Genomic DNA, 13173 nt, shown 5'->3' with positions numbered 1-13173 from the left:
ATACCCAGGTTTAACCATAGACAGTAAAAAAAGGGTTTTACACACAGAAGATGAGATAGCGTTTACTATCATTCATGTGAATTCTAGTCTTTGACAGGATAAATGAACATTTCCTCCGTGACGATAGGGGGCGATACGGTAGAAGAAGAGCGAGTGATCGAGACTGCCTGGCGGCATGACAGGATGCGCTTGTAAACATCACAGGAGAGAATAGTTCATATTTGTCAGACGTGCTTATGTTCTTCTAATATCTCCGTATATTTTTTACTTTTTCTATCAACCAATGAAACAGTTTTGAGAGAAATATACCCTAATAATAACACGCGTTAAAGATGAGCAACATATATATTCAAGAGCCACCCACTAATGGAAAGGTGAGTTTTAACATCATCTCAAACTCATATTCATATAAAATAATGAATACAATGATACGTTCTGTGTCTAACTTCTCTTTTAGTTGTTCATATAAGCAATTATCAAGCAACGAATCAATATTCCATGGAAACAAATAAGTAGTTTATTTAAATTTATTTATTTACTTATTTGATCATTTTTGTTTATTATTTGAATCACATTGATACATCAGGCATGATACATACAGTATGATACAGGAGAATATGCATGCAGCTCATACTAAAAACACCTCAGCTTTATTCAGAGGCCCAAACTGAGGAAAAAAATATAAATTTATAAGACCAAGAAGTAAGACGGAATTCAGAATATTATGTAAAATATCAATAGATATTCAGATGATAGAAAACATGCAGTAGAATTTGTACAGCAGGAGTTCCAGTAAAGTTTTGATCATGCTGATAATTTATAAACAATTCTATCTATCCATCCATCCATCCATCCATCCGTCTATGTCTATCCATCCATATCTATATATCCATCCATCCATCCATCCGTCCGTCCAGGTGTTGCTGAAGACCACGGCAGGTGACATTGATATAGAGCTGTGGTCTAAGGAAGCACCGAAGGCATGTAGGAACTTCACTCAGCTCTGTATGGAGGGTAAGTGGTGTCATATGCTAAAATATGCACATATGAAATGTAAGGAATTTGTCAAGATGCCCGTTTTTTAATCAAATACTTGGACTGTTCTTCATAAACATTGCTTCTGTTTTTAGGTTACTATGATGGCACAGTCTTTCATCGCGTGGTGCCAGAATTCATTGTTCAAGGAGGGGATCCGACGGGCTCAGGAACAGGAGGGGAGTCCATCTACGGGCGCCCTTTCAAGGTTGGTCTTGACTTTTGCGACGAGTTGGTTATTTTCAAGATGAAATTCATGATGTTTAATATTAACATACAATTAGAGACCTATGTTTGTGTAATGCCCGGTACACATTGTACGATTTTGGGCCATGCCAGACAAAAGATGAGCAATCGTGGCGATTTCTGTGGTCGTGGCTCCTAATAAACATCGGACAGTGAGAGAGGTTCAAAGACGGACGTTGACACAGTCTACATACATGTCGTTCCCAAGTTTATTAGATCCATGTCGGACAGTGTGATTTGTAATGATCTTATAGGATTGTGCAGGAGGGGAAAGCATTGTAAATGTTACTGTATTTTAAACAGTTTATCTTTTCCAATGCAGGATGAATTTCACTCCAGATTACGCTTCAACCGGAGAGGTTTGGTTGCTATGGCAAACGCTGGACCTCATGATAATGGGAGCCAGTTCTTCTTCACTCTTGGACGGGCTGATGAACTTAACAACAAACACACCATTTTTGGAAAGGTGATGTTTCACATAGTGTTCAAGATTTGTTCTTACAGTTTACGCCTTTATGACCCATTTGAAGGGAAAGTTCACTCAAAAATGAAAACAGACTAGGACTTTCTGCAAAATACACTACCGTTCAAATGTTTGGGGTTAGGATGATTTTTTTTTTGTTGTTGTTGAAAGAAATGTAAAATATTTATTTAGCAAGGGTTCATTAAATTTATCAAAAGTAACAGTAAAGACATTTATAATGTTACACAAGATTTCTATTTCAAATATATGCTGTTCTTTTGAAAGAATCCTGAAAAACAAATTATCACTGTTTTCACAAATATAAAAATATGAAGCAGCACAACTGTTTTCAACATTGATTAGAAAACGTCCTAAAATCTTACCGACCCTACACGTTTGAACGGTAGCGTACAGTAAAAGACATTGTATTTTTGGGTGAACTATATCTTTAAGTCTCACTCATTTATCACTTAATATTGATCAGTGTTTTATTCTGTTAAATGCCCTCTTGAATTCCCTCTTTGTCACGTGTGTGAGTTTGTCTGTTGTGATTTTGGCTGCAGGTCACAGGAGATACTGTGTATAACATGCTCAGGTTAGCAGATGTGGAGTGTAACAATGATGAACGGCCACTCAATCCACACAAAATCCGAACCGCAGAGGTTTGTCTCTGTCCCCTGAGTTGGCTTTACCATTTTAATTGGACCTTTCTTTCCATATGCATTCCTTGACTGGTCTTACATTCTTACACAGGTCTTGCACTCGGCCTTTGAGGACATCATTCCGCGTGAAATGAAAGTCAAAAAAGTAAAAAACAAAGAAGAAGGGAAGAAATCACAGTCCAAAGCAACCAAGTATGTCACACTTACACCTTTCTTTCTTTCTTTCTTTCTTTCTTTCTTTCTTTCTTTCTTTCTTTCTTTCTTTCTTTCTTTCTTTCTTTCTTTCTTTCTTTCTTTCTTTCTTTCTTTCTGAAGTTTCAAGAACTATATGTCCTTCAATAAAACCAATAGCTATAGGGAGTAAAAAAGAAAGAAATATGCATCTAAAAATCAGTATTACATCCATTGTTATTTTAGTATTATTTATATACTATTATTATTTATTCAGATTTTAAATTAGCTTTTATTTTTATATTTTCAGTTTTCTTTTTACTTAAAATTTTTTATAGTAATTTTGCTGTGTGCTTTTGCCGTTTTTTGTTTTTTAATATTTCTATATATTTGTAATTTTATTTTTATTTTCATTATAACATTACAGCATTTCAACTCATTTTATTTCCATTAGATGCAAAGACAAAAAAAAATATTTTATATATATATCTTATCAAAAACAATCAGACTTCAAAAACAAGGATGTTAAAAATCCCATATATTTACAGAAAGTAAAGGGTCCATCATTATTATATGTTCTGTTTTTTTTTTTAAACTTATGATTAGCTTTTTTGTTTTGTTTTAATTTTGTATTTTGATGCTGTACAATGACGTTTCCACAATGTAGTGTTAACCAGGAAAGTTTTATTGTAGGAACTTCAGTTTATTGTCGTTTGGAGAGGAGGCCGAGGAAGAGGAGGAGATGGTCAATCAAGTCAGCCAGGTAGCCCTGTATTCCTCTATGGAGGTGAATATTCATGTGTGGGAAAACGAGCAGTAGGTGCTTTCAACATGTCCTTTCTTGCAGACGATGAAAGGGAAAAGCAAAAGCAGTCATGACCTGCTGAAGGATGATCCCAAGTTAAGCTCTGTTCCAGTCGTTGACAGGTCAGGAAAATGTCTTCACATGAATAATAATGTCATGATATATTGATGATACATTATCGATTGTCGAGTTCACGCGCGTGATCATAGGTAACTAAACCTATGCGTGTGAACTCGACAATCGATTACTCTGGACTTCGACCGAAAACAGGAAGAAAATACAGGTATGTGCGCTGGCTGAATAAACATCATTTTTATTAATATCTTGCACATCTACTGCAGTCAGATTCACCCGTGATCACTCTGAAGGAATCACTCACATTAGCTGTGCACTTGTAATGACACATCAAGGATGTTAAGAGGCTAAAAGCAGGTTTAAAACTTGCCCCATTGAAGTCAACAGGGTGCAAATTTTAAAAAGAGGATAACACGGTGTAGGCAACACCGATTTTTGTCGTTGTTCTCTGTATTGACAGCACTCCAAATGTACAAAAAAATGAGCTCAATGTTAAAATTGACCGGAGTTCTCCTTTAATGCCTTATTCTGCATGACCATATTCTACATCCCTTGATCATACCCAATTTTAGTTAACAGTAATAACCCTAGTATGAATGCTATATATATATATATATATATATATATATATATATATAAATATAATATTTGTATTTTTTATTTATTTTTTGTATGTAAAGGAACCAAAGTGGCGGAGATGATGCAGACGATGATGTGGAGGACGACAGCGATCGTGAACTGGAGAGAGAGAAGGTCAGAGAGAACATTGCAAAGAAACTGAAGAAAGAAAAGACGGATGAGGAGAAGACCAATCAAGACATGGTGAAGAAGACCTCTCGCAGGTAATGCCATTCGTCTTACCATGAGTTCTCTTCTGATGATGTCCTTTCCTCTTATTGCACAGTTGACATTCATTATTTAATAATACTTGTGAATTGTACTTCTGAAACGAAATAGCGTCATAGTCCAGCTAAAGTAAGTTCAGTGATCTGATGGTTCAATTTGGTTATAAAAAAGTTATTTAGTTCATATATATATATATATATATATATAAAGTTGTCTCTGAAGGAAACAGTGATGTCATCGTCCGGCTCAGTTCAGTTCTCATGTAATGGTGTCAATTTCACAATATTCCTCATTTAAATAATTCCCGCCCAAGGCATAGGCAGAATAAAGGGGCGGGGTCTGGTTGAGTTAATTAGTAGTGTGTTGAAATTCATGGTGGAAGCAGTTGACCAATCACAGCACACGGATCCAGCTGACCAATCAGGGGCCGGTTGCATAAACCTAGCCATTATGTTAAGACAGTGTCTAAAGTCCCCCTGTGGTGAAAATCAAGCTTTTAATGTTGTTTATATGTCTATGTGGTGTTTTTAAAATGCTTTAAGACACACCATGTACAAATTCACAAATCAACATAATTTTCTGAGTATTTTCTCCTTAAAACTACAGTGAACCAAAGATGGTCACAAAAACACGGTTTGAAATCGTTGGTGTTTCTGACATCACAAACTACCTTGTAAGGTCAACGTGTGATCGTCAACGAGTGGATCTCTGAGCTGGTGCGAGTGAGTGGAGGCGGGGCTAATTTGCATATTTATAGAACTGCATATACTAAATGAGGCAAGGGTGTAGAGTTACATTCAAGCTATTTTAAGGCATGAAGAAATCATTTTTCAAAGAAAAAACTTTTAAATATGTAATTTTTGTGATCAAAGATGAGTTTTAAGGGATAAAATGATTGACTACAGAGGGACTTTAAGTTCTAGTATGACCCACTAGCAGTTGATTTAAAAAAAAGCCATGAACAGTCTTAAAGAAAAAATTGGATAGGTATAGGATAAAGCATAAACCTGTGCCAAAAGTCTCTATAGTGAGCTTGAAGCAGTCCCTGGTGTACTAGCAACAGTGTTCTGGGGGTTTTCAATTCAGTTACCTTTGTACATCCTGGAGGACCAACGGCCTGAAGAGTTTAGCTCCAACACACCTGAACCAACTATTAAGGACTTCGGGATCAATAGACTCTATCAGGCAGGAGTGTTGGAGCTAAACTCTGCTGGATGCTTGTCCTCCAGGAGCAGGAGCAGCTGCTGAATGTGCTGTGGATAGAGCATTTAAAGTGTGTCCAGCAGAAGGCACTGTTGGTCTGTAGGATCAGACGCACATTCTCTCCAGGGATGCGGATGAGTTCCTTTGGCTTTAGTGTCACAAAATGTTTTATGTGTTCTTTGTGTTCTCCTAAACTGGGCTGAAGCCCTGAACCTCTGTATTTTTTTTATAGAATTTCCCTTTCCATGTTAATATGACAACTTTAAGTAATCTAACACTTAAATTTTTTGACTTATTTTATAAATTGAACCATTATTAACGTTTTATTAGTTTCTACATGGCCAGTAAATAGGAAACTGATTGGTTGACTGATTTTAAACACTCATGATCAATCCCTACTTTGAAATGCATAGTCTTTTTCCAGTCAGCATTGTGTCTGACAACCAGAAAGAGACTTTTGCACTTAATATGCACAGTTAATAAAAGATAAAAAATAAAAATAAAAAGATTTGGTACTTTAGTGATATTGGACACTAGTGTAGTGTTTATATTATGATATTTAAATGCGTGTTTACCAAAACCAGTTATTATGTGCATGCATTAAGGATGTGGAAGATAACTCTTTTATTTTAGAAACTGATTAAAATGCTTGAACATCTGAACTGTTTGTCGACAAGTCCGTTTTAAGGAAGTGCGGATTCGAACAGAACACGTTTCTAAAAGTTTAACTATTTTAACTTTACACATCATCTTAAGAACTCAAAGCTCATATGAGAGACCCCTACAAAGTGATGTCATACCGTGACACGTTCAATGATTGTGAGCAGCATTTACGTGCGGGATAGGAATGTTGGCTAGCAAACTAGTGTTCATTTGAAATCATGGCTTATCTCTTGAAAAGAAACTGCAAAAAAAAAAAAAAAAAAAGATGTGTGTGGAGCAAGTGGTGGTTTGTTGTTGTCTCACTAATTATCATCAGGTTCTTTGCTCCTATTGGTTTTTGATTTGACGGTCGCCATAAGAAAAGCCACATTGTAGGACTGTGCCTCAACTTCTGACACTGCCAGAATTTCATCAGAGGTAAGATCTGATCGCAGCGGTCATTAATTGGCTGTCAGTGAACATGTCAAACTAGCGATCAAAGACTTCAGATCCTGGCCAAGGATCAGAGGAATCTTTTAGGATTAGGATTCACAAAATTTGTCTCAGACGTCCATATCGTAGCCAGAATCGAACAAAACAACTTTTGTTAGGAACGTGTTTATAGTATTCTTGTTCAGTTAGCAAAAAATAAACGGACTCCTCTTGCTAAAAACATCTTTGTTTTGCATTAGAAGAAGAACTTTTTGCAGATTTAACGCCTGTCTAGATTTATTTTTGTGATGATTGAATCCAAGAATAAGCAGCATTTTCTCAGATATGTATTTAGGAAATAAACAGGCAAAATATCAATAACCTTTGATTGCACAAAACTATAGTAGTTAGTAATTTACTAGTATATGTTATTGAGTAAATGTAACAGAAATTGCTTTAGAGGTTTAAAGGGAGTTAAACTTCTTGTAGCATGTTTTAGCTGTCTAATTGGCTATTACTAGTATTGGTAACTGCAAATTTATTTTTGGCGCTATCCACAAAGCAAAAATACATAGAGTCCACAATAATAGTTGAATATACCGAGGTTTTCTTTTTTGTCAGTCAGCTCATTGTGATCTCAGCGTGTTGCTGGTTGACCAGACGTCTGACTCCTGAAGGTTCTAAAGAGCAGTGGCACCTGCAGTGGACCAGAACTGTGGCACAGTTGCTCCTCGTCCTCACTGGATCCGCTTCAGTGGACACAGCCAGGTCCCTCAAGGTGAAGGAGATTTCTGACTCAAAAATCAAATTACTCTGCCACAGTAGGGGAAAAACGGCTCCCTCCTGCCAACCTGGCAACCCCAGCACTGCTGCTCCTGAGAGACCGTGTCTTACATTAGAGAAATTCATTTTGAACGTGCTTCTGGAGTATTTCTCTTTCTGTGAAAACTGTTTGAACGTCTCTGTCGATGCAGTGCTTTCTTGGAGAGCTATTGTTGACTTTTCTCTGTGCTCAAAGATGCTTCATTTCATCCTTGCATTTATTTTGCTCAAAGACCCTGCTCAGGGTTGGTTGGAAAATTCTGAAACAAATGAGGTTGATGAATCCCTGAAAAAGAGTATTTCTATGGTACTACAAATAATGGCTTAAAGGTATAAGCTGTCTAATCAGTGAAGGGCTAGTTCTTTTTCATATTTCATAATGTGCAAAGTAGTACTGACTGAGATTTTTATTGTTTGCAATGATGTTAGGGTGCTGTGAATGGTTGTTAGGACGTTGCTATGGGGTTACTAGTGTATTCTGGGTAGTTGAAATGTCGTTACTTATAAAAAAAAAAATCCACCTCCAAGTCCCAATTTGATGTGCTTGTTGAGCCAATAATTAATTTTCATGTTGTGGCTGATAACTGATAAATCATCTATATTAAGGATACGTTACACAACAATAATGTTAAAAAAACTGATACGTTTTTCCTTTGCATTTATGAAAAGTTTTGCGTACATGTGACAACAGTGTTAAATGGTCCCCGTTCACATGGATCCCCAAAAGCGACTAAAATGCTGTATTATTCATGCCAGGCCAGTAGATGGCGATGTCACTTCGTAAAGAAACTCTATAGACTGAACACGCAATACGCATGCGCACGACATCATAGTTTTCACAAATTCAAGTTTTTGTAGTTTACACAGAGATGATAACGGTATCATTTTCAAAAACGTGCACTTTGAAACCCGTTTTCAGGCCCCCAAAACGCTGTTGTCGCGTAAATGTTCTGTAATCTGTAATATCGGCCACTAATCAGTACGGATATGTTGTGAATGACTAAAATGCATTTGTTGAAAATTATCATATATAAATTAAATCTCACTAAGTAATACAGCTTATACTGACACAAAATATTTGTCCCTGTGTTTTTTTTAAGCTGGTAACTTAAGTGTATAGTAAATTCACTTTTGTAGCAAAAACAGTGCAGGACAAGTTACGTGCCAAAGTTTACTATTTTAGTTGAGGAGTTTGATTGAATCCCAACGGAAGCCCTTTTCTCGTGATCTTGACTTAACAAAAGTTTTCACATGATCACGACATCATAAAAGTTTTCTTATTATCACAACTTAATTTTCCTGTGATCAAAAGTTGTTCTTTTTACAATGATTGTTTGATACTGAAACAGGATTTTTTGTGTGATTTTTATTCGTCATATAGGATAGGCTATGACTGATATCATGTGCGTTACACTGGCTTCCGCCTTCTAGCCATGCTCTTCCATTAAAAGAGGTGCTAAATATACAGATTTCCAAAAACAGTGACACAGTGAACTAATGACACAGTTACTAAGACTGCGCTGATTAAAATGGCGTCATAAAGATGGGTGCAAACTGAATACTATACAGTGATATCAACTTTAGTTTTAATGTAGAATCACACCGAATGCTATTGCGGAAATGAAACTGTGCCGAGTCATGCATCTAGCAGTTAACGTAATGATAACGGATAGGCCTACACTTTCAGGCAAAATATTCAAATTGTTTCAAGCATTCAACACTTTTAAGTTAATGACTTGTTAGTAACGCACACAATACTGCACAAATTATAGCGATCTCGAAGTAAGGTCTTCACTCTCTCTGTCCCAAACGCGTACAATCTGGGCCAGTGTGAACTAACACAGTAAGGTGGATATATACCACACCACCCCATCAGTTACATTCAGTCCTATACTGCCACCTGTTCACGAGAAAATTAAGTTGTGATAACGAGAAAACAAGAAAGAAAAAAATAAAATAATCCATGGCCTCATCTGGCTTCCGTAAATCCCTGGGCATGACCAAAAGTTAAAATATAATGCTGCTGAAACTCTCAGAAATGCCTTATTTCTGTGGGATAGTCAAAGTGCAAGATGCAAAAACTACTTGATCCCATTTTGTTTCATCTTTAAAACCCATTTTCAAAGCCTCTCATATCAGACCCATTGTCACAGTTTCATCTCTTTCATGTGATCCTTGAAATCAGCGTGTGACCTTTGAAAATGTGGGGATTAAGGGATTCATAACCTCACTGACTGAGGCGCTAAAGGCGGAGAACCCTTCCATCACGCCCCCTTTTCTGGAAGCACACCTGCCTTATCTCACCATCGGCCATTATGTGTCGGGATAATTTTCCGATCATAATAAACATGCTCTCTTCTTTTTCTACATAATGAAGTAATGGCCAAACCCACCGAGTCTCGCAGCTTTGATTGACAGGAAGCAAAATGCAGAAAGACTGTAGTATATTAAACACAAGCGTGGTGTTTGGCTACAAGAACTGTAACCCAACACAGTGGTTTGTCTTGGCTTGCAATCAAAGAGTTGGCTGGTAGGTAGAGTGTTGGTGCAAGACAAAGGGAGCATTGTTGCAGCCCAGAGCTCTTTCCCACTCAGGCTTACAGGAGCTTTTAGGTGAAGAGAGAAGCTTTGGTTGCCAGTCACCTGGAAGGAAGCACAGGCTGTAGGAAGGATCTGATGTTGGTTGGAATAAGTCTATGAGGCTCGAGCTGAAATCTAGCTCCTCCGGATCCATGTCTACTGCTTAAGATAGTATTTCATTTCCTGGTTGGCTATCTGTGTGTTTTGGCATGGTTCATGGCATGCTTCTGGTATTCTTGCTAATGAAAATCGTAATTTTTTTTGGGGTTCTACAATCATACCATTTTCTTTAGCCGTATATTTATAGTGACCGTGATATTGATTACCTTTTATTTAACAAAAATGTATAAACACTTACCGCTGTCCATATCTTTGGTGGCATTAATGAATAAAACAGCATGCTTATGGGAGTCCCGACATCACGACATATGGTAGCCGCCACTTACACTAAACCCGACAGACAGGGCATAACTAAGGATACAAAGTGCTTCCATATGGCTCTTGGATATAGCCATACGCTCTTAATATTTTCATTTAAACCTGAGTGATATACTACAGCCACAATTCAAAAGAGAAAACTATGAAACCTTGGGCAAAAGAACAAGCAAACAAGTACTTGGCACTTTCTTTGCAACGTTATCTATCTGACATTTTGTATGCTGTATTTATTAAATTTATAATAAAATGTTATGTATTTTAATAAACGTTTATTTATTATTAGTATTAGAAGTATTAGTATTATATAGTAAACTGGCCCGTTTCACAGACTAAAAATGAGAGTTTGAGCTGTTTTTAACTGAAAGCATCTATCTATCGTCATTATTTGTAATATATATATATATTATATATATATATATATATATATATATATATATATATATATATATATATATATATATATATATATATATATATAGATAAAAATTTATATTTTATTCAAATTTTCTAGTTATGACAACTTCGATTGAAATTGTTCAACCAACAAACTATATTGAGTTAGATTAACTTAATTTATAACATTAAAAAGAAAATGTATAACATTATTATAACATTTATAACATTAAACTCCAACTACTCGAGTTGTAACCCTGGACCCAGTTAATCTTATTTCAGTTAAAATCCATAGCTATCATACCACATACTAATGTATCTTATTGAACATGTATATTTAATGAACAAGATATTACTTGTCACTGGCATTAGCTAGTCATTGCTTATAGCATCAATCGAGTGTTTACCTTCATGTTGGTTACTCTTACTCACAGTGGTAACCACAGAAATTCAACATAACAGAAACTCTTTAATGGCAAACATGGTCTTTCCCTTTCCCTAAAATCACACTTAATTTCAAAATTTATTCTACTTATTCTGTTCTATGCAAAGCATTCTGGGAACTATAATTCCACTGCCCAATTTCCAAAGTTAACAAAACATTTTCATTAAGTTACAACAGCTTCATAAAAAAAAAAGTAAAGTAGAAATTTGAGTTTAAATTACACGTAATATGAAGTTAATGCAATGATCAACATTATTATTTTAATTGAACTCAAAATGATGTTTGCAACTTAAAAGGTTTAATTAAATCACTCAAATTGATTTTTTAAATTGCAACCATGCACTTAAATTATGGCAATAGATCCCCTGAATTAAACGTATTAATAGATTTAAAATGCACTTATGTATTATTTTCTCTTTTACATACTGTGTAAACACCTGCTACGGATACTTTCAAGATTAATTTCAGCATGTTTTCCGCAGCTGAGAGAGAGCTAGAGAAGCATCTGAGCATCTCTGCATTTGCTCAAATTAACGAGTCCAAATTACTTGCTCAAGTATTGAAAAATGTTTTCCTTCACATTAACATTTTGTCCAGACAATAGACTGTAAAAAAAAAAAAAAAAGATGGACAGCGCATTGCTGCTTCCTTCCACTGTAAAAAAATGAAGCCAAATATCCCAGAAACAGTCATTGCCGATTACGTCGCTCGGAGCCCGAGTCTGCGCGGTGGTGATCCTGAGGTGGATTATTTGGCAGTGAAGAGCAACAGGACTTACAACAGAAGCATGGATCGGCAGCCATCTGAATCCTCCAACCACTGAATACTCTTATGTGGTCTCGTCATTATCTGCTTTTCAAGCTCCTCTGGACCATAATGCAAGATTTTACTAGGTTTGTCTGCACAATGGAAATGTCTTTTAAGAGAGTCCAAATAGCAATTATGCACCAAAGATGATGACTTTTGTGTGCAGTGTCACTGTTTCTAAATGGCACCTGTCAGTTGTCATCCGTCATAATCCGATGCTCTATCAGCCTCTCAGGGAAAGGTCATACGGATCAGAAAAGCACTGGCCCTTTTTGTGTGGAGGCCAGAAGGGATCATCTAATTCTTGGCAGCTGTGCCTCGGATCTGCAGGTTCCTGGACCTCCAGCCCGCTGAGCATGTGTGCCCTGTTTGGGGCAGTCTGACAGAACGACTCCAGACTTCAGCATGTGAGGCTCTATTGACGTTCAGCAGAGCAGAGCTAAGAAGTGGCGGAGCATCTCTGTATTTGTTCACCGTTGTAAATTAACGAACCAGAAATAACCATGCTTTGTTTATTACTTGTACCTTCACATGACTCTTTCTTAAAACGGTCATGAAAACTAGTTTTTTCCATGACCTTTTGAGATTAAAATATCTTAATACACTATGGAAATTATATGTTATAGCATTTATTGAAATGATTTGTTCTTGGATTTAATTTATATTTAAAATAGTTTCATTTTAATCCTGTCGGTCAATATTTTTCTTTATCTCGGTTGTTTTTTCATACGTTATGCTGCCATATTACTCCATTAATTGTTACTAGAAACATATTACTCCATTAATTGATACTATATACACTTATGAAATCCGCATGCTCTGCCGCAATGTATTCATTGCTTGCTTGATCAGTAACAGTCTCTCTACGTAGCAGTTTAAAGACGGCTGACATTTTGTTTATTTCCTTATCGGCAAGAGCTACTTATGTCAGAGAGAGTTTCTGGTGGTCAATAAAGAAGTATATGGAATATTAACATTGTTTCTGTATAATTACAATTCCATCGTGGTGGAGAAAATTAATCGTAAATGGAGGTAAATTGTAGAGAAAACAATCTTTCATATTATTAGCAAAATGATCAGTATACTCTGCATTGTAAGTTGTAGGTAA

At 36.2% G+C, this 13173-nt stretch overlaps 1 protein-coding gene across 1 annotated transcript in view; it reads left to right on the top strand.

Moving 5' to 3' along the window:
• The first annotated feature begins 126 nt into the window (after positions 1 to 126).
• Positions 127 to 13173, top strand: part of cwc27 (CWC27 spliceosome associated cyclophilin) — a 38816-nt gene continuing 25769 nt past the window's right edge. The window contains exons 1-9 of the mRNA XM_081354516.1: positions 127 to 374; positions 918 to 1014; positions 1131 to 1243; positions 1604 to 1747; positions 2308 to 2406; positions 2498 to 2598; positions 3271 to 3340; positions 3425 to 3504; positions 4138 to 4299. Coding sequence (XP_081210642.1) covers positions 333 to 374; positions 918 to 1014; positions 1131 to 1243; positions 1604 to 1747; positions 2308 to 2406; positions 2498 to 2598; positions 3271 to 3340; positions 3425 to 3504; positions 4138 to 4299 — 908 coding nt within the window. The 5' untranslated portion in view covers positions 127 to 332. The remainder of the gene's footprint in view (positions 375 to 917; positions 1015 to 1130; positions 1244 to 1603; positions 1748 to 2307; positions 2407 to 2497; positions 2599 to 3270; positions 3341 to 3424; positions 3505 to 4137; positions 4300 to 13173) is intronic.

Source organism: Scardinius erythrophthalmus (assembly GCF_964197995.2).
Source record: "Scardinius erythrophthalmus genome assembly, chromosome: 23".
Lineage (NCBI taxonomy): Eukaryota > Metazoa > Chordata > Actinopteri > Cypriniformes > Leuciscidae > Scardinius > Scardinius erythrophthalmus.
The sequence above is the reverse complement of the archived record's forward strand: the minus strand, read 5'-3'. Positions and strand labels throughout refer to the sequence as shown.